The 21,289-nt window shown below is 35.2% G+C and overlaps 1 protein-coding gene across 4 annotated transcripts; it reads left to right on the top strand.

Annotated features, from left to right (window-relative positions):
* Positions 1-352: 352 nt before the first annotated feature.
* Positions 353-15,742, top strand: LOC109061256. Of its 4 annotated transcripts, none has more exons than XM_042712361.1 (6): positions 353-705; positions 12,377-12,706; positions 12,977-13,318; positions 14,113-14,163; positions 14,339-14,389; positions 14,903-15,742. In XM_042712361.1, the coding sequence occupies exons 1-5, from the start codon at positions 648-650 to the stop codon at positions 14,386-14,388; spliced, it is 831 nt and encodes a 276-aa protein (XP_042568295.1). In that variant the 5' UTR covers positions 353-647; the 3' UTR covers position 14,389; positions 14,903-15,742. The 4 variants fall into 4 exon arrangements, with proteins under 4 accessions (XP_042568295.1, XP_042568294.1, XP_042568293.1 ...); XM_042712360.1 differs by having other exon boundaries at positions 14,878-15,742; XM_042712359.1 differs by having other exon boundaries at positions 14,113-14,242.
* The last annotated feature ends 5,547 nt before the right edge of the window (positions 15,743-21,289 follow it).

The raw sequence follows: 21,289 nt of genomic DNA, 5'->3' as shown, positions 1-21,289 counted from the left end.
ACTATCTGAAAGTCATCAATATGACATTAGTTAACATGAGATCAGTGAAAAAAAGTACAATATGTAACATAAAAAGGCAACAGCAACCCGTGTTTATACAACTTACCGTTAGCCTGAAATACGTTAAGATTTTAAAATAACGGTAATTGAACACTAATCCTCAAAAATTACCTGATTTGATATTTTAAAAACAACATCGCTGTAACTACATACTCATGCTACATACATATGTCGGTGTGTTGTTTAAATATATAAAATAAATGCATTTATTGACTCCTTTTTATCGCAGTTCTGTCACTCTACTCTATCAGTTTGAATGGCCGCCAGCGCACTTCCTGGAACTATCTGAAGTCTACATAAATCACGTGACAACCAAACATTTCGAACTTTCGTTGTCGCAACTCTCTCTCTATATTGCTCTGGTATACATTTAGTAGCTTTTAAATTCAAATCATAGCAGCAAGGAGGACATGATCGCGCGATATCCGCCTTTGATCTCGTAGCTGTCAGTCTTGAATGCGCTTGTTATTTCACACGTGCAGGATCACGTGGTCTCTGACAGTGACACACACCTCCAGGTCACCTCTCTGTAGTGCAGCAATGCTGCTCCATTCATTCAAAGAACCGAGGCACGTTTGAGAGGAAAGATGCAGACAAAGATGTTCTTCTATGGTTTGTTTGCAGTTTCAGCATTTCTATGGCACGGTAGGACCTTTATTTATTTATTTATTTATTTATTTATCCTCAGATCAACGATATATATATATTTTTTTGTTTTTTTAAATAAAGAAGTTTGGAGTTTCCTGCTCAAAACAGAGTTTAGTGAAGACCCAGATCCAGACAAAGACCTGCCAGTCCAAGAACCAGGCAGTAAATAGTAATATGTAATGTAATATTTAACAACTTTTCATTTATTTTACTTTAATGAACAAAGAACAAGACAACTAGCAAACTTTTTTCCACATATTTTTGTTCCAAGTAAAAAAAAAGAAAGAAAGAAAGGAGTAAATGAAAAATAAAGGAAATCCACTGAATGAGTCAATCCACCAAATATGTGCCTTTTCTATCCTCAGGATATTTATATGTATAAAAATGCATGAAAATTGACTAACATTTTACTATTAAGCAAAGTATCACATGAAGCTATAGCTGTAAATTATTAATATAGAATTCAAACCATTATAAAAACTGCCCATAACTGTGAAAAAAGTATTTGTTATTAGGGCTCAAGCCTGGAGGGCGAAGAGCCCTATTGTTTTCCTTAGGATTATTATTATTTTTTTTTTCTTTCTTTATTCCTCTAATTTTTTTCCAAGGGTTCGGGGGCTTTTGGGGCCCTTAACATGCTTAAAAAGTCTTGAAAATTGGCACACATTTGGAATCTGCGGCCATTAGGGCCGGGCAGAGACTGGTACACGGGCGTGGCACAGGGGCTCTACAGCGCCCCCTGGAATATTGAGGGCCATATATCATCCCATACTTGCACGTATACATATGAAACTCGGTACACATGTAGATCTCATCAATCCAAACAACTTTCACACTGCATGTCATAAGCTCCGCCCAACAGGAAGTTGGTTATTTAGGGCTTTGTGAAAAACACATGCTCTGGAATTTGATATACTCCTCTGAGGAACTCCACCCGTTCGCGCACAAAACTTGGTGAACAATGATCTCAAGACCATTGGGGATGCTAAATTGCGAAGATATTTTTGATATCTCGACGGTTTGTCCGTGGCGAGGCGTTGAATTTATGGCGAGAAATGAGTAACAGGAAATGTCTAATAACATTCACATACATTACCTGATTTAGATCAAACTTCATCGGTTTGTTCGATGTATGATGCCGATCGCATATATGTGACTATATTTAGTTAGGAGTCAAAGTTTACGCGCCACCCACTGGCAGCAGGAAGGGTGTCATTTTCAAAATGCTTTGAATTCAGCATCTTATTTTTACTCAATTTGCTTCCAAACTTCATCAGAATAATGATAAAACACGGCCGATGTAGATCTGTTGTGGGGATATTGATATCTAACATAGTGTTGCCATGGCAACACTTCAAACTTGAATATTCTTTTCTGGGGATTTTGAGGCAGATAACATACTCAGAATTACATAAAACTCAAAACACATATCAGTATTAATGATAGCTAGACACTGGCTCATGAACGGGCGTGGAGGAGCCACTCTATAGCGCCACCTTTTGTCAAAAGTGGGGGGTGTTCGTTTTAGCTACAGACACCAAACTCGGTACATAAATTGTTCTTATCAAGACGGACAACTTTCTCATTTACAGTCATCAGCTACGACCAACAGGGAAGTCGGTTATATTGATTTGAATATGGATTTTTGGAAAAAATATAGCTGTGAATTAATGCATACTGCTCAGAGCAGGAATTACAGTATACACACCAAACTTTGTCTACATGATGGCCAAAACATTGAGGAACTTAAATTGCGAATGGATTTTGGATAGCTTGAACGGTTTCGCCGTAGTGATTTATTGAAATAACAGTAAAAAAGTAAACATAAATTGTCTTATATTTCTTAAAGTGCAGCTTCCAAACACTTCAAAAATTTTATATATAGAGGACAAGTCATTCTGAGCAAATATGCATAGTTTCACGACTTTACAATGCTCTATGGATAATAGAAAATTAAAAAACTGTCAGTCATCTGTTCTCTGTGTGAGAAAAAGGAGGGGGCTGAGTCACTCTGATGGCTCTGCCATTGCCCTTTGAAGAATGTGTGTGTGTTGAGAGTATGTGTGTGACAGATAAAAAGAGAAGAGAGAGAGAGAGAGAGAGAGAGAGATATAAAGCTATCCAGAGAGAGAGAGACTTAAACATCTCTTTAATCACCAGAAAAAAAAAATCAGTATTTTAAATTGATATTGTTTATGTTGTTGCTAATGGTGTTTTTTTTTTTTTTTCAAAAAATCATAGACTGCATAGTCTTCACTGTTTTAAAACTAAATATAGATTAATCGTTTTTTTGATGTTACAAAGGTTATTTAGGTGGGGTTTTTTTTTTTCAAAAAAATCATCAAATGTAAATAACAAGCATAGGTCTTCACTGTTTAAAACTAAATATAGATTAATCATTTTTGATGTTACAAAGGTTATTTAGTCAGAAGCAGTGAGCACTTGTATTTTTCTTTGACAGCATTAGATTTATTATTAGTTTGCTTTCACTTTAAGAACCAATCACGGGTTTAATATACACATGCCTTTTTCTTTCTGAACTGTTAACATTAAGAAATATGCCTAACTGACTGTGGTTTACTAGGATATTCCCCAAAACGCGCATTTAAATGTTATATGTATATTTATTGATCCATGCACAAAAAAAAGCGGAAGATAGCTCAGTTTAGTATTCGCGCGTGCGGCTGACTGTGTGCGTGCACGCGCTTCAGATGTGTGCGGTGAAAACTCACACAGCGCTCGACTGTTCCGCGAACAATCCCGAGCGTTTTATATGCTCACCTTGTGCCTTATACCGAGTCCTAATCGAGAATGCACCCGTTTGAACGAGAATGCACCCGTTGACGGACATTATGTGAAAATGTAGACAGTGTCAAATAAGCTGCCTATTTATATGACAGATATCGATATTGTACGTGTGCTATCGATGCATCGATCGATCCATATCGATGAATCAATACACCCCTAATATATCAAATGTAAATAACTGCATAGTCTTCGCTGTTTAAAACTAAATATAGATTAATCGTTTTTTGATTTACAAAGGTTATTAGGTGTTTTTTTTTTTAGGTGCTATCGATGCATCGATCCATATCGATGAATCAATACACCCCTAATATAGGCTATATATATATATATATAGATATATATATATATATATATATATATATATAATATATATATATATACATACATATATATAATTGCATAGGTTTTCATAATAATCATAATAATAATAATAATCAAACCTCATTTAAATACTGACCTATGAGGACATCCTGTGACATGACATGTATCTGAATTTACACAAACTCGTGATGTAACAGTAAAAACAGTTCAGCTCACAGATGAAGACTAAGCTGTAATGCCGGCAAAAATATTTCACAAATGCCTTATAGATCAATAAAATCATTAAACATGCTATGCACGGCGTGCATCATTATTAGGCACTTGATTTTCTGATGATATTTTCCAAGCACCTTTTTTCCAATTCCACATCCCATCAGTCTAATAACTACTATACATTTGGTATTTGATCATTTATGAGTGATATATAATTGTCCATTTTTGCTGGAAGTGAAAAACTGCTTATATTCAGGAGTGCTGAATTATTAGGGCATGTTTTCTTTTACTGATAAAATTAGCCAAAAAAATAACATACTGTTCTGCAGATGTTATAACATATCACATGAAAGTAATAATTTTTTGTAGAGAGGTTTTTGAATTTTCCTTATGGTAAGATGGATATATATTGTAGATTTTTTTTTTTTCAGTGAAAGTAATGTGTAAACAGCATCATGTAATATTTTTTTATGATGGTTAGTTGCATATTTGTGTATTTTAGTTTCCATAAAGTTACTCTTAAAAAGCTCATTTTTATTCCATCTTCTATTCTGAGAAGTCTTAATTCTTAATTATTTTGCAGTTAACTTGTGTCTTTTCTCCACCTGTCAATTTCTGTATTGCAATAGTTTTGAATAATTCTCATGGGGATTTAATAATTTTTGACTTTTCAGTCTGAGTTACAACTCTTTTTTGGCTCATTTCATCTGTAAAAAAAAGAATTGCCTAATAATTCTGCACCTGAATATAAGGAGTTTTTCTCTTCCAGCCTTCAGGGACAATTATATATCACTCATAAATGATTGAATACAAAATTTAATGGTAGTTATTAAGATTGATGTCGTTGGGAATTGGTAACAAAATATGCTTGGGAAAAAAAAAAATCAGAATATCAACATGCCTTATAATTGTGCACACAGTGTAAACCAATAAAGGTTTTAGTAACACTTTATAATAAGGTGTAATTTGTAAACATTAGTAAATGAACATGAAAAAATATATTTTCACAGAATTTATTAATGTTTGTTGATTTTAGTTCACAGTGCATTAACTAATGTTAACAGATAATTTTTTTTTTTTTGTAAGTTTTGACTATGACTATTAACTGACATTGACATGCTATATAATAATTGTTCATGTTAATATAGTTAATGTTAATAACTGAAACCTTATTAAAAGTGTTACTAAAGTTTTATATATTGTTCTGTGTGTGTGTGTGTCTTTCATAGTCTTGATGGTTTGGATTAACCCTTTAATTGCCAAATCCTTAAAACCAGACTGCCATAGAGTTACTGTAAATGCATGTGCCCGCAGCGTGGGCACAATTTCCGGGGCGGTGTTTGCGCTGATGGCTCTAATCCCTCGAACCCCCCATCGCAGCTATAATCTAAATTTTAGTCTCAACCCCCAACACGAACACTAATACTCAAAACTCACACTTTTTTTTCTTTTCATTTTATTGAATTTCACATATTTCTCACATTTACACATTCTGTAAGTACAGATTGAAACACTTAAAAAAATAGAACTTAAAAGACAAAAAAATAAAAATAATGCGCCTCACAAACATATTTTTATAGCAGACAAAACTGGAAACACTTCAGGAGTTTCGAAGTCATCATCAATTTGGCTGAATTATACAGGACTTCCTGGAGATGGTCCATGAATGTGACTTCTGAGGCTGTGACTTCTAAAGCTTTTAACATTCTGCCTTGAAACAAAGATGTCATTATGCCAAACCCCGTGAGGGAAGAAGAAAGCCGTCGTGTTTGCAGCTGTGTCAACGAGTGCTTATCAGGATCAACTAAATTCTCGATTTTCAAAAGTATGTAAAATATTTAAAGTTTGCGCCACTGAATCTTTAAAATAAATCCAAGACTTTTACAAACGGTATGTTATGTGGGGACATTTCCAACCCCTAAACATGACATGACACAAAACAAAATGTGATTGGTTGCTTTACCTGTCTGTCAAATGGCCTCTTGGGCGGGCCTTGGCCATTCAAAGCAGCCAAGATTCCCAGAACTTCTGTCAGACTGAAGGTCCGGCTGCGTGAGACTATCCCTGCGTTCCATTCGGAGGCTCATCCCTATGCCCTCATGTACGCTGGTTGACCTCCAAACAATGTTTACATTAAATATAATGTCATAACATACAATGTCGTTTTGACCATAATAATGTAGCAAATCTAACTTGTGTAAATATTAAAAAAGTGCCCAAAGTGTCAATCAGTTGTACCCTTTGAAATCCTTCAAGGGCCCTTTGTAGTGGCCAGTTTTGAGCATTTCTGTTTGGAATGAACCTTTAATATGGTGGCCATGATTGTTTTCACTCCCAAGTGCCCTTCAGAGGGCAAAATAATTCCATTCAGAATGCACAAATAATCTCCTTTTCTTATTCAAGTTCATTAGTAGGTGGCAGCAGAGTGAAATGTGGACTTTTTCTTTTCCAAACCTCTTTTTCTTTTTTTCCTTCCTTTTTTTTCAAATTTAGAATATTTGGGCTATGCTTTACAAACACATTAATGCATTAATAGCTTGTTATTTTACTTTAATTTCAGAATTATGTGTCCATGCATTTTCCTTTAAAATGAAAAAAAAAAAATTCTTAGAGTTTTTAGAAAAATACACCTTGTGTCTGTGCATAGTGTTTTTGTTTTGTTTTTTTTGTTGTTGTTTTTTTAGTCACAAATATCAATTATTTCAATATAACCAACAATTTCTTTAAAAAATAATCACAAGGAATTAGTTGGCATTGCTTTTCATCATGCTTTTTAAAAGGCACATGACTTTAGATAACAGAACTGAGTAAAATGCATTCATCTTTTGCTAAGAAACTTTAGCCACTTTTCCACCGTTCGGCTAAACAGTTCCAAGAAAGGTAAGAAATGGTTCCAGTAATATTTCCACTTGATTTTGGTTCAGCATGGCATGAATGTTAATTATTCTCTGCCCAAAATTAGCCAACTGTTAATAATAAAATCAAAAGTTATATATGATCAACCTCCATACCGTGGTCACTTTTTTTCACCTCATACGGTCTGTGGTATCTTGAAGTAAATGTGATTGTAATGGTGAATATTTGCTGGAAGTGACCACTAGGCAGTGTTGCCACAGTTTTCTTGTGGAATTGTGCTACTTTAACACTGATTCCGCAGGTTGTTTTTCATGTCCACGGGTTGAAGCAATCCCAATAATGTGATATTTAGCCCACTGGAATGCGAATTTTACTAGGAGAAAACAACCAAAAAAACCTGTATTTTACCCCCCAACATGATTTTCAACAGGGGACCACCTCGAAATGGACTTGGGCTAGTTTTAGGCTAGTTTTGAATAGAGAATGGGCAGGATTTGTTGTGAAAACCTGGCAACCCTGTCACTAGATGTCACTGTGTGATTGCTGTGATAAGGCCCCGATATACTTCAAACAAAATCGAAGAACAAACTGATATGACATAATTTTGAACAAAATCAGGCCAAAACGAAGTTTGTTTTGAGTTTGTTTCGGCAGTTCGAAACAGCCGACCGAAGCAAACTTTCTGGGGGAGTTTGTTGGGCTCCTGAACACCTTTGAGCTTCCATTGGTCCGTGGCGAGTGCGCAATCAGTGGGTGTGTTCTGAAACTCCACCTTCTTTCAAGTGCAATTTTTTTTTTCGGGTCGTTTATCATTTAATGGAAGGCAGGCAGCAAGAGAACAATGTCTCCAAGTCAATAGCAACATGAATACACTGGACTGTCAAATAGCTGCCCCCACTGACAGAAGTCTGACAGAAGAGCAAGGCGAGGTTGTAGCAATGACGAGCGACTCGTCCGTTTACTGGCTAAGATAATTAAGTTAATCTTAAACTCAGTGACAAGTGAACTTAGTTATTCTCTCTTCTTATGCTCTCCCATCTAAATACGTAGCATTGGCTAAGCCCGTCTGTAGTTGGTGGTATCGGCATTTCTAGCAGCCAGGGACTGCCGCTGGCCAATTACATAATTCGATGTAATACTTTTTGATTTAAAAACTACATTTCATAACAAAAAATAACATTATATACCACATGACTGTCATTTGTAAGCATTTATCATACATTTAGTTAATAAAGCTTAGTTTTAGTTAATAAAGGTTAGTTTTAGGTTTAATATTTGCTGCATATTAGCCTAGGCTGCTTTAGGGACCAAATGCAAATTTACCTCACAATACAAAACGAAGTCCAATAATTCATTTAAATTCATGTTTACAGGGCTATAGCAAATGCCTAGTGGGCAAACTGACTCAACATATTTGCCAATATCTCACATTAGACAATTCTTTCAATACTTCCCTAATTGTCCGTACAGTACACACATATGTTATTGAAAAGATAAATACTGTAATTCATCAAAAGGGTTTTTTTTTTCTTTTCATTTTACAAATGTTGTGGTGTGTTTTTAACAAGACTTACTACACATGAGATTTTGCCAATAACTCCCTTACTGTATGTACAGTACACAAATAATTTAAGAGAAATTAATTTAATAATAGTGTGGTTTTTTGTTTGTTTGTTTGTTTGTTTTTCCATTTTCCAACGATTGTAGTTTGTTCCTAGTTACAAGGCTTACTACAGGTGAGAGTTTGCCAACATCTCTCTTACTGTATGTACAGTGCAATAAAATAAAAAAAAACTTTGGGTGAATTATAGTAATTCTTTCAAGAAAATATTTTTGTACTGTATAGGAGATATTGGAAGTATTGTCAATGGCAAGATATTGACAAAATATTTTAAGTCAGTTTGCCCACCAAGCATTTACAATAGCCCTGTCAACATTCATTTGAATGAATTATTGAACTTTGTTTTGTACAGTGAGGTAAATTTGCAGACGGTCCCTAAAGCAGCCTAGGCTAATATGCACCAAATGTCAAACCTAAAACTAACTTTACCTCGCTATCAGAGCTTTATTAACAAAATTATGATAAATGCTTACAAATGACAGTCCTGTGCTGTGATATACAATGTTATTTTGTTGAAATGTAAATTTTAAAACAAAAAGTATTACATCAAATTATGTAATAATTGGCCAGTAGCAGACTCTGGCTGCTTGAGATGCCGATACCACCAACTACAGACGACCTTAGCTAACGTTACTCATTTAGATGGGAGAGCATAAGAAGAGAGAATAATTAAGTTCACTTGTCCCTTAGTTTAAGATATCAAATTAGTTAGCCAGTAAACAACCTGTTGCTTGCCATTGCTACAACCTCACTCACCTCTCTCTGCTGTGAGACTAGTGGCCAGGGTTGACAGGTTTTCACAAAAAAAAACCTCCCAATTGCTACTCAAAACTAGCCCAATCACGTTTCAAGGGGGTTCCATTGGAAAAATCACATTACAGTGGGGTAAAATACACATTTTTGGTGGGGTTCCCCTGGTAAAATTCGCATTTTAGGGGCTAAATATCACGTTATTGGAGTCGCTTAAACCCGAGGACATGAAAAACAACCCAACACAGTTAAAGTAGCCCAATTCCGTGAGAAAAACCGCGGACTTGGCAACACTTCTAGCAGCAGTGGTGGGATTAACGTAGTGGGCATGGTCAACCTGTCACTTCAATCGAGAGTGACCAATAGAAAAGGTATGGAGTGAATAATGTGCCGAAATTAATCAAACAAATCCAGTATTTTGCAAACAAACTTAATCTACTTTGCAAAGGAAAACTCGAGTTGCAAACAAACAGAAAATAATTTGCAAATACAAAGGTCAGAGTGAGCAAAATAGCAGAAGTGTAACAAATAAATATGTTGTGCTTTACAAATATATGAGCGTACATCATATTTCACAAGTACAACCAATCATATGAATTGCATGTAACCTTTGAACAAATAGCATACCAAATTTAGTGCATACAAATGCTGGGCTGTTTTGATTGTGATATACTCACCCTTCTACGCTATCTCTTGGCTTGATTTTCTCACAAATGTGTCCAGGCAGATTTTCTCACAAATGCAGTTGAGCAACTTCCTCTTCCAAAACAGCAGATGCCGCTATAGGTGATTTTACAGTAGTCTCCTTGGAGAAGTGCTTACTATAATTAATCTTTGTGAGATTTTCACAATGCCAAACCTACTTCAAAAAAAAAAAAAAAAAGAAAAAAAAAAACTATTAAAAAATTCCTATAATTTTAAGATAATGTGACAGATCAGTGCAAAATCCAACGCTGAAACACGTTTATAAAAATGAGCGGTAAACGCGTTAATGTTTAATATAACCATTTTTGAGGTTTTCTTTTTCAAAATGTTGATTACATATATTGGTAGCAAGCCACATTAGCATTTATTAGCACTCCGCTATCTTTGGGCTAGAGCTATAGCAAACCACAACCATGTTTTAATTAAATATAAAAAATTATTAAATCAAAATCTACTATAATTAGTGATTATGTGAACTGATGGATTATATGTCTGTTTCTGTCATTCTGTCATAAGTTAATAAGAACATCTCATTTAATATAATAGAAGAGATGAGTCCAACAAGCAACACAAAACCAAACTACTGTGCCTCACTCATCACTCACCTCCACAACAACTCCTCTCCTCCTACAACACATCATTAGGTTCTGTGATTCAGAAACATGGCTTTTCATACCACTGCTATGCTGATGACACTCAGCTCTACCTCTCATACCATCCTGATGATCCGATGGTAGCTGCTTGCATCTCAGCTTGTCTAACAGACATTTCTTGCTGGATGAAGGCCTAACACCTTCAACTCAACCTTGCCAAGACAGAACTGCATGTGGTTCCAGCAAACCTATCGTTTCATCACAATTTCACCATCCAGTTAGGCACATCAACTAACTCACTTCAACTAACTTCAAAAACAGCCAGAAACCTTGGAGTTATGATTGATGATCAGCTAACTTGCTCAGACCACATTGCTAAAACTGTCCGGTCCTGCAGATTTGCTTTATTCATCATCAAGAAGATCAGACCCTTTCTTTCGGAACATGCTGCACAACTCCTTGTTCAAGCTCTTGTTCTGTCCAGGCTGGACTATTGCAACGCTCTCTTGGCATGTCTTCCAGCCACTACTATCAAACCTTTACAATTAATCCAGAACGCAGCAGCAAGATTAATTTTTAATGAGCCAAAAAGAATACACGTCACACCTCTGTTTATCAATTTGCACTGGCTACCAATAGCTCCTCACAGAAAATTCAAGGCATTGATGTTTGCATACAAAACCACCACTGGCTCTGCACCCCTTTACCTAAATCCATTACTTCAGACTTATGTGCCCTCTACAAGCTTGTGTTCTGCAAGTGAATGTCGCTTGATTGTGCCATCCAAGTCACTTTTACGGACTTTTAAAATAAATGTTCCCAGCTGGTGGAATGACCTGCCCAACTCAATCAGAGCAGCCGAGTCCTTAGCCATCTTCAAGAATCGGCTTAAAACACATCTCTTCCATCTTTATTTGACCCTCTAACTTTAGCACTCACTATTCTAATTCTATTCTTTATATATATATATATATTATATACATATATATATGTGTGTGTGGTGGGGTGTGTATTATATATACTATATATATATATTATATGTGTGTGGTGTGTGTGTGTGTGTGTGTGTGTGTGTGTGTGTGGTGTATATATATATATATATATATATTATATAGTATATATATGTATATATATATATATAATATATATATATATATATATATATGATATGTATGTATTTGCATACAAAACTATCTTTCAAACAATCATTTATCCAATCAGATTTATTATAATTTATTATACAATTAACAAAAGCAAAAAAAGACCTAACACTAGCTTGCTCTATTCTTTTTCTATTCTATCTGTTTTCTTTTTATTAATTATATTATTTAAAAGCCCTTGCTGTGTGTACTGCGTTAAGCTATCTGAGACTTGTTATAGCACTTGTATATCATTGCTCTTTTGTTGATTTTGATTGCTTCCATTGTCCTCATTTGTAAGTCGCTTTGGATAAAAGCATCTGCTAAATGACTAAATGTAATGTAAATGTAATTGAAATAAGGGTTGTATTTTTTCTTGAACTAGGTTTGGCATTCAAAAACTCAAAAAGGTTCATTATATATACAGCAATACAAAAACCCACCTGAAAATGCATATTTTTGAAAAATAACCTACAGTACATTATAACATGTATGTTTGTCTGATGAGTGAATATGTAAATGTGAATGTGTAAATTGATGATGCTTTCATGCTGTTCGATCTGTAGAAAATCATTTTCACAGCACTTTCCTGTTGTATTTATGTATATTTTTGTCCCACTTTCCCAAAAACATTGATAATTATCTGTTGATTTATTTTCTAGTTGTGTCTGGTCCAGACAGTGTCTCAGTGTCAGCGATGGAGAGAGATTCAGTCACTCTACACACTGATGTTAAAATAAACCAACAAGAAAAGATTCATTGGTATTTTAATGGCATTCGTGTAGCTCAACTCAATGGAGATCAGAGTTATATCTGTACAGATGTTCAGTGTAATGAAGGTACTGAGAGATTCAGAGACAGACTGAAGCTGGATCATCAGACTGGATCTCTGACCATCATGAACATCAGAACCACAGACTCTGGAGTTTATAAACTACTGATACTACGAAGTAGCAGTGACAGTGAAACGATCTTCAGTGTTACTGTCATTGGTAAGTTATTATGTTTAAAAGCAGGTTGTTTATGTTTAAATCTCATCATTGTGTTTATTATACCAGTGACATTGAGAGCTGTTTTTCTCTTTACCTGCAACACTGAACAGAACAGAATTACATCTGTATGAATAAAGACATATCCACAATTAACTTGATATTTAGCTATTTATTTTTTCTCCTGTTTTTTAGGAAATTAATATGTATAATTATTTTCAGTTATTTTTCGCCCCAGAAAGTTCCTCCAGCAGCTGTTGGTTTGTGTTTCAGGTGTTTCAGCTGCTGAACGAGGTGAAATATGTGTGAAGGAGGGAGGAAATGTCACTCTAGATCCTGGTGTAATAAAAAACCCAATCGATTTGATGACATGGTATTTTCATGACACTTGCATCGCTCAAATCACTGGAGATCAGAGTAAGATCTGTACAGATGATCAGTGTGATGTGAGATTCAGAGGCAGACTGGAGGTGAATCAAACTGGATCTCTGACCATCACAAACATCAGAACCACAGACTCTGGACTTTATCATCTACAGATCCACAGCCGCAGATTCAGCATCACTAGGAGCTTCAGAGTTACTGTCACTGGTTGTGTACCATTTGTGATCATTGGTGAGAATTTCAGAACAAATCATTTTTTAAACTTATTGTCTTTCAAGAAGAGGGACAAATGCGACTGGAGCTTCTTAAAGGTAGAGTAGGTGAATTCAGAGAGGCTACACTCTGCTTCACAGTGTAATAGAAGAACCTTTTTGTCTAAATGGTTCCACAAAGAACCTTTAACATCTAAATTATCTTTCTGGTTCTTTGTGGCGAAAGAAGGTTCTTTAGATTGTAAAAAGGTAAGAAAGAAATGGTTCTTTAAAGAATGTTTAACTGAATGGTTCTTTGCGGAACCAAAAATGTTTTTTCTATGGCATCTCTGTGAAGAACGTTTTGAAGCACCTTTATTTTTAAGAGTGTACATTCTCAGAAAAAGAGGTACAAAAGTTGATGCTATCGCCCCAGTGACAGCTTTTGTACCTTTTTTTCTGAGAGTGTAGCAATAGCAAGCAGACTTTGAAAGCATAAGATCCCATCCTCGCTGCAAATAACTCTCCAAACCACGCCTCCTCTAAAACACATGACCGCGCACAGACAGAGCAGAGGCTGACCAGCATTGATGGAGGGTTGAATGCAGTGAAAACACAAAGCATACAAAGCTCATACTACTACAATAATAACGCCTTCCATTCTCGCTCGCTCTGCAATAGAGTAAAGGAACAGTAATGACGAATCATGTCTAGGACAGCCTATTGTAATGCTCGGACCAAGCGATATGATTGGATGAACATTTTATGGTCCTACGCCTTCCACAGACTCCTAGTATCCTTCCTTACTACATTAATCCTTTTCTTGTCCTCTAGGGTGCGCAGTGCAAGGAATGGACTATAAAGATGCTTGTGCACCAAATTCAGGTCTGTATTCAGGAATACGCGTCACTGTTTTCCGTGGCTCTGTCAGCTGCTGTGATTTGATGCAGGAGATTTACAAAGGGTAAGTATTACAAAAAGCTATTATAGTGAGAGGAAAATATTGTCTTTATTATGCAAAGTTAGTGTTTAATTGTTTGTGTGTGATTATTTTTAAAAGGAGACCAGGTGAAAAATAAGCTCGGGCATCTGTCAAAAGTCCAAGGATGAGGTAAAATTAATGCAGCTTATTAGTATTATGAGATTCTCAGCTGTGCTTGATTTCACTGCAGGTGTGTGTGTGTGTGTGTGTGTGTGTGTGTGTGTGTGTGTGTGTGTGTGTGTGTGTGTGTGTGTGTGTGTGTGTGTGTGTGTGTGTGTGTGTGTGTGTGTGTGTGTGTGTGATGTGGCTCCATTCATGTCATTTAATAACGAATCACTATTACATCAGAAAATATAACCGCATTTCTGCTCTTCTGATAAAAAAAAAAAAAAAAACAATGGTGCACATACATTTTTATTCATCTGCTATAGTCTTTACACTGAATAAATGGAGTTTATATCAAAATCATCTAGATGGGAAGTAAACATTTCAGACTTGACAAATCTTCTTGAGTTACTGAAAGCTGTTCTCTCTCTCTCTCTCTCTCTCTCTCTCTCTCTCTGTGTGTGTGTGTGTGTGTGTGTGTGTGTGTGTGTGTGTGTGTGTGTAATCTTTAGTGAATCATTGTTTCCTTACAAACAGGAAAGCATCACAAGACCCGACAGGATCATGTATCTGCAAAATAATTCCCATCGCCGCAAATCAGCTGCAAACTTCAGCTTGTGTTGTTCAGCTTTAACCTGGAATAATATTCACATTTATCATTTAGCATGCTTATTATAATAAGTGCCTTGGTTTCTGGTTATGGATTAGTGAAGTGCTTGTGGAAGTGATGTGTTTTCAGCTGATTCTTGAAGGTAGAGATGTTCTCATCAGATCAGATGAAGGCTGAATGTTTCTGGAGTGAAGCTTCTGAGGGAACCGCTAGGTGGCACTTATTCATATTAAACTTTCTCTATACATTTATTCAGTTCAACAATAACCTAATATTACAATTCAGTTATCTTGATAAATTCATAGAACAAATGCTTTGTGACAATTTAATGGAAACACTCAATCCTTCATTAATCTTGAGTTTACACAGATCTAAAAGTGTAACAAACCTTTAAAACAAACTTACCATGAGTTCTCAGGACAGTCATTATTTAATTTCCAAAATCTATTAATGGATAAATTTTATGTGAAGAAGATCTGCACTACTCTTATTGTACTGTCAGTTTTTACTTGATTTGTCATGCACATCATCAATGTACTGTATTTGCACATTATAATGTGAAAAGTGAAAAATAATTAATATGCATTGTTTTGCTTCAAAACAAACTTTGTATGACTGTGATTCTGCACAGAACCTGTGAGATTGGTTCAAAAGAACTAATTTGAAAACTTTAAGGTGAAACTGAATGGGGAAAATACTTCCATATTTTATTAATCTGATTGTCACTTTTGCATTTTTTTCATGTCTGCATGTTTGTATAAGTTGCTTTTAATAACAGAATATAAATAAATTGTACATGCTGTTTTAAGTCAACTTTAATTTTTGTTCATGTTTTCTTCATTTTTTTAAGCAAATTATATTTTCAGTGTAAGATTGCTTGGTAAGCATGTGCCAGTGTTATTTTAGTATCTTAAGTATACTATTTTACTTGAGATTTATATTTTGAATTAGGTTTGATTTATCATTTGTGTTTTCATTTTAATTTGAGTAAAATTGTAAGTATTTTTTCATTTTTTCTGAGTTTTTTTTTAAATATGTCAATTCAACAAAAAAAAAAAACCCTGCACTGACTGATCTTAAAATATATCCGTTCCTTTGGTCTAAAGATGCACACCAGTTATGTGTTTTCTAAGGCATGTTAATAAAAATTACTTAAATGTCGTAACTGAACTATGGCCTAATCCTGTCTGTAAAACTGGGCCTTAATCTACTCAAATTAGACATCTAGATACAATTTATATAAAATATATAAACCATAACAAGAGTTTATGATGAGATTGATACGATTAAACAAAGCACAATATGAAACAAATGATACTGAAATGTCACATAAAACATGCAAAAAAAGCACAATTTACATTAAACATTAAAATGGAAGTTGCTGCAACCGGGAAGACACTGTCCATGTAGGAGGGGATGTTCTCGCAACCTTGTGCAACGTTCCCTAAAAGTTCTCTAAAGATGATGAAAGTCCTGAACCTTTACAGAACATTAGGGACATTCCTTAAACGTCCTCTTTTGGTTATGAAAGTGCTGGTGCTCAATGTTCCTTATGTGACGTTAGAAGGACGTTCCATTTTGGTTATATTTTGGTCATATAAGAACATTACAAAGAGGACATTTGGGACGTTAACAGAACATTATCACGTGTTCCTCTTTTAGTCATATAATAACGTTTCAGATATATGACTTTAGGAGGAAGTTCTATATTGGTTATTCTATGATCATATACTGTAGCAACGATACAAAGAGGACATTTGGGACATTAACAGGACGTTCCCTTACAGTTCCCTGTTAGTCAGATGTGGACGTTTCATTCGGGACTGTACTGCAACATATCTTCCTGGCCCATTTGAAAACATTGGAAGCACCCATTTCACTCATAGGTGTTCTCATTTTATATATATATATATATATATATATATATATATATATATATATATATATATATATACACTGAACAAAATTATAAACAACATTTTTTTTTTGCCCCCATTTTTCATGAGCTGAACTCAAAGATCTAAGACTTTTTCTATGTACACAAAAGGCCTATATCTGTCAAATATTGTTCACAAATCTGTCTAAATCTGTGTTGGTGAGCACTTCTCCTTTGCCGAGATAATCCATCCACCTCACAGGTGTGGCATATCAAGATGCTGATCAGACAGCATGATTATTGCACAGGTGTGCCTTATAGGCTGGCCACAATAAAAGGCCACTCTGTGTGTTTTTCTTTTAAAGGTAGGTAAGGTATTTTCACAAACCCTCAGTTAGTGTTCCTTTTGTTTGTTATTTTGGCCATTTTCCCTCCTGAAGCCTGATGTTTGTATCCCACTGATTAATTTTAAATAAAACTTGTATATCTTTTTTTTAAAGCTGGTGTGGTAATTTGTGCTTGTCCTGGGACCAGCAGACATGAGTTCTCTCACTCTCTCCCTGCAACTTTTAGTTACGCTTCTTTCTTGCACCTAGACTAGAAAGTGGGAATGTTACACTGATAGAAAGCAGTGAGGAATTGATTCTTGTTCATCACCATAGCCTTCAAGATCATTATCCATTGACATCCTATATTGTGGAGGGAAAGCTCAAGGTTACACTGAAAAGACACATTTGTTGTAGTTTACTATAGTAATAAGTAGCTTTATTGCTAAGACAGCTGCATTTGTGTAAGACAACTTATTGTGAAAACTTTCTAGCTTTTTTTAACATTTGCATTTTTAAAGTAACACAGTCTGCCATATCAATCACCAAAACAGTTTTCTATTAGTGAAAGAGATTTTTTTTTTTTTTTTTTTTAGGTAACCAAACATGGATTCAGCAGTCCTCAGGGCAGAGAAACTAACACTGTCATCTGGAATACCAGACTCTGTCAAGCAGGCTTTAAATATCACAGATGATATCAGTCTTCAGTATACAGATTCAGAATTTAAGGACTTTTTTACTCTTCACTCCACGACTCAAATTCAACACAAATCTACCATAAAGGTTGTGACAGTTTCACCAATAGCATTTTGTTTCCAAGTAAGTTTCCACAAAGGTTTTACAGGCTGCGGTATCACAGAACAATCCAGACTCCTCTGACACATCAGATTCTTCTGCAGGCAGTCATCCTGTCTAAGAATAACAGCCCAGAAAGGAAACCACGGCCAAAAGAATTCATTATTCCCCACTACACTGAAAGAGCACATAAATGAACCAATTCAATTTACAGAGAAAATGGGACAGTGCCAACTATCACAGATGTCATGGCAGACATACTGGAGAGCTGGCTCAGTCCTTTTACACGTACCCTGCATATCCATCCACCCTTCAGATTCTTTCCGTTGATGAAGCACTTATAAAGGCACACTCATGTCTAAACGGTCGTGGAAGCTTTTCAGGCCTTTATGCTTGGCAGACAACCAGGCAATATAACAATATAACAAAACATGCAATGCTCTAAAACATGACTATTCAGATGACAGGAAGTCTGCAGAAATTGTTAAAAAGCCAAGAAGAGCTAAAGTCAACTACTTCCCACAGTGGGTGAAGATGAGAAGACTTTGGGGAAAGAACAAGAAGAGCTGGTGTCCGAATTTAAGAAGAACAACAATGAAAAATTGTTAAAGGAAAAGATGAACAAAACATTTGCATATCGACGACATGAAATAAATCATCAATGTCCAAGTGTGCAAGACATAAAGGAACGATGGCCAGCCCTGTTTTAACCTTCTGAAGTGTGTTACATATCATGTTTAGAGACCAAAAGGAACATAATGTATCTGAAAACCCCTTCTCAAAACATTGTATGAAATGAATTTTTCTCTCATTGCATATTTGAGGTGAATGCAGAAAAACCACTGTGTAGCTGGAACATAAATTTATCCTCAATGGATCTTCACACTCCCAAGCTGCTGGTGCCGTTTCGTGCAAAAGGAGGAGCACTTGGAGAAAGACTGAAAACTGAGATGGAAATATAGTATAGTTTGTAATGCAAGCCAGTTGGTTACTTGTAAGGGTGAAAGGAACTGGTTATTTTTTTTCTTCGTGATCAGCTTCCCCTTATGCAGTAAATTACATTTTTAAACGTGGTTATATTTAGATACTCAAACAAGCTCTGTTCCCAGGGCTTGCTGTGCCCTCTTTGGTTTGACCTGCTGTAAACACAGAATCTCCAATATCCGGGCCTCCAAAAAAAAAAAAAAAAAAACCTTCTCTTGGGGCCTCATGCTTCGAAGCTGTCAAACAGTCTAGAGACACACAAGTTTACAGTGAAATTGAGATTTATTAAATCCAGATTAACTAAGTACAGCTGTTCAAATCTTAACTGTTTAAAATGAGATGGTTATTGGATTAACTACAGTTTTAAAGTGAGATTAAAATGTTAGCAGTATAGTTTCTACAATGGTTCAGTGTTACTGAAAAAGATGTCAGTTTCTTTTGTGTTCAGAAAAGGAGGTTTATTTTAAACAATGTAACTGCATTGTGTATTTTAAACAATTTGTACCTAAAAAGGAACAAAAAAGGAGACTTTTATTCTGCAGACTTGCACTGTTCTTGTCCTGTTTCCATTTATATGCCTTAGAAGGTAATTGTGGTTAAAAAAAACTGTTGGTTGTGTTGAGAGACTAGTGAATGTTCACTGTCTGAAAATACTAATAGATGCATTGTGACTGTTTTTGGCAATAAAGCAAGAGTTTGTAATTCATTTTTTTAACGTCTGTGTCTGTTATTCACAGCTAAAATCAATCCACTCATTAAAAATAATAATACTTAATTATTTTTTGTATTAAATCAAAACAATTCATTTTAATAATTAACAAAGTGCTCAAATGAAACCAATATTTTTGTTTAAATGTTTCTTAATTTTTGAGTGTGATATTTGCAGCTACTTTAATTTTAATGGTTGATTTTTAAGGACCTCATTTGATTAATTCTATTATCAATTGTTCTTGAATTAATAATATTGCTAATAATCTGTTACCACAATTTTATTGAGTAGATTGTAGAGTGTATTATTCAGAGTGTATAGTAGAGTGTGTGTGTGTGTGTGTGTGTGTGTGTGTGTGTGTATATATATATATATATATATATATATATATATGATTTTGGGATGAATTATAACTTTGACATGTTTTTATCGGCTTCCTGAGATCCACCCACCTTCTTGTATATAAAAAAAAAAAAAAATGAAATACAGTGTACCGAATCCATTAAAACATATTTGGGAAGCAGTTAAATAGAAGTTAGAGGTCCAATTTTGAACACAACCATGTATGCTTTATTATGAAAGATATAGGCTAAATGGTAAAAAAAAAAAAAAAGTCATTGTTAAAAAATGTATCTGTTATTTCTTGTCGCAACCAAAGTATTCTCAGTCTCCCAAACTGTTATGGCTGGGAAGAAAGGCACAGCAGACACAAAATCTAAGGTTACCTTTACTTTGTCTTTATTGTCTTATACAATGGTATAAATAGACATATAAAAGGGGTAGTGTACCCTGTTCAACCAATAGAATATAGATTACATGTATGTTATATAAACCAAGAATATGTGTTATATAAAATAGGAATAGGATTAGAAAGTTCTGGACAAATTAGGAGTACAGAATGAGACAAAAAGGACAAACCAAACTCAAAAACTTGGGTCTTAAGAGGCCCCCGCCATTCAATTCAAATTCAAATTCAAATTCAAAGCGTTTATTGTCATATGCCCAGTGAGGAAAACAAGTTTCCCTGAGCAATGAAATTCTTACTTTGCTGTCCACAATGAATGCCAAGACTATACACACACATACACAAACTATACACTATACAAACTATACACACATACGTACATACATACAATGAACGAAACATAATAATAAAAACTATGCTGCAGTAGTAGGAATATAGATTATGAAAAAATAGAAATATAGACTATGTATATGATATGTTAATGTACAGTATTAACTTATGTGCAAAAAAACAATAGTGCAGTAACGTGCAAATTGAGTGCAACTACACGATAACAATAGCAGCAGTAACAGTAACAGATGTGCAAACTGAGATGAGGCTACATGAGCAATAACATTAAAAATGTTCAATGAGATGAAACAATTTGAACCGATTGTTCTCTGAGACAGATAAGTCCACTAGCTAGCTACCTGTTTAAGAGTCTAATAGCTGAGGGGAAGAAGGAGCTCCTTAATCTGGAAGTCCTGCAATTTACACTCCTATACCTCCGTCCTGAGAGTAGGAGTGTGAACAGTCTGTGTTGGGGTGGGTGGGGTCTTTAACGATGGATGCAGCCCTTCAGTGGACTCTGCGATGGTAAATGCTCTGCAGAGAGTTCAG

This window comes from Cyprinus carpio, chromosome A22 (genome assembly GCF_018340385.1).
Source record: "Cyprinus carpio isolate SPL01 chromosome A22, ASM1834038v1, whole genome shotgun sequence".
In the NCBI taxonomy this organism is placed as follows: Eukaryota; Metazoa; Chordata; class Actinopteri; order Cypriniformes; family Cyprinidae; genus Cyprinus; species Cyprinus carpio.
This window is presented reverse-complemented; position numbering and strand designations above follow the sequence as displayed.

Coding starts and splice junctions, on each gene's coding strand:
- LOC109061256 (XM_042712359.1), top strand. CDS start 648: ATGCAGACAAAGATGTTCTTCTATGGTTTGTTTGCAGTTTCAGCATTT. Junction 706..12,376: donor TTCAGCATTTCTATGGCACG/GTAGGACCTTTA, acceptor TTTATTTTCTAG/TTGTGTCTGGTCCAGACAGT. Junction 13,319..14,112: donor TGTACCATTTGTGATCATTG/GTGAGAATTTCA, acceptor CTTGTCCTCTAG/GGTGCGCAGTGCAAGGAATG.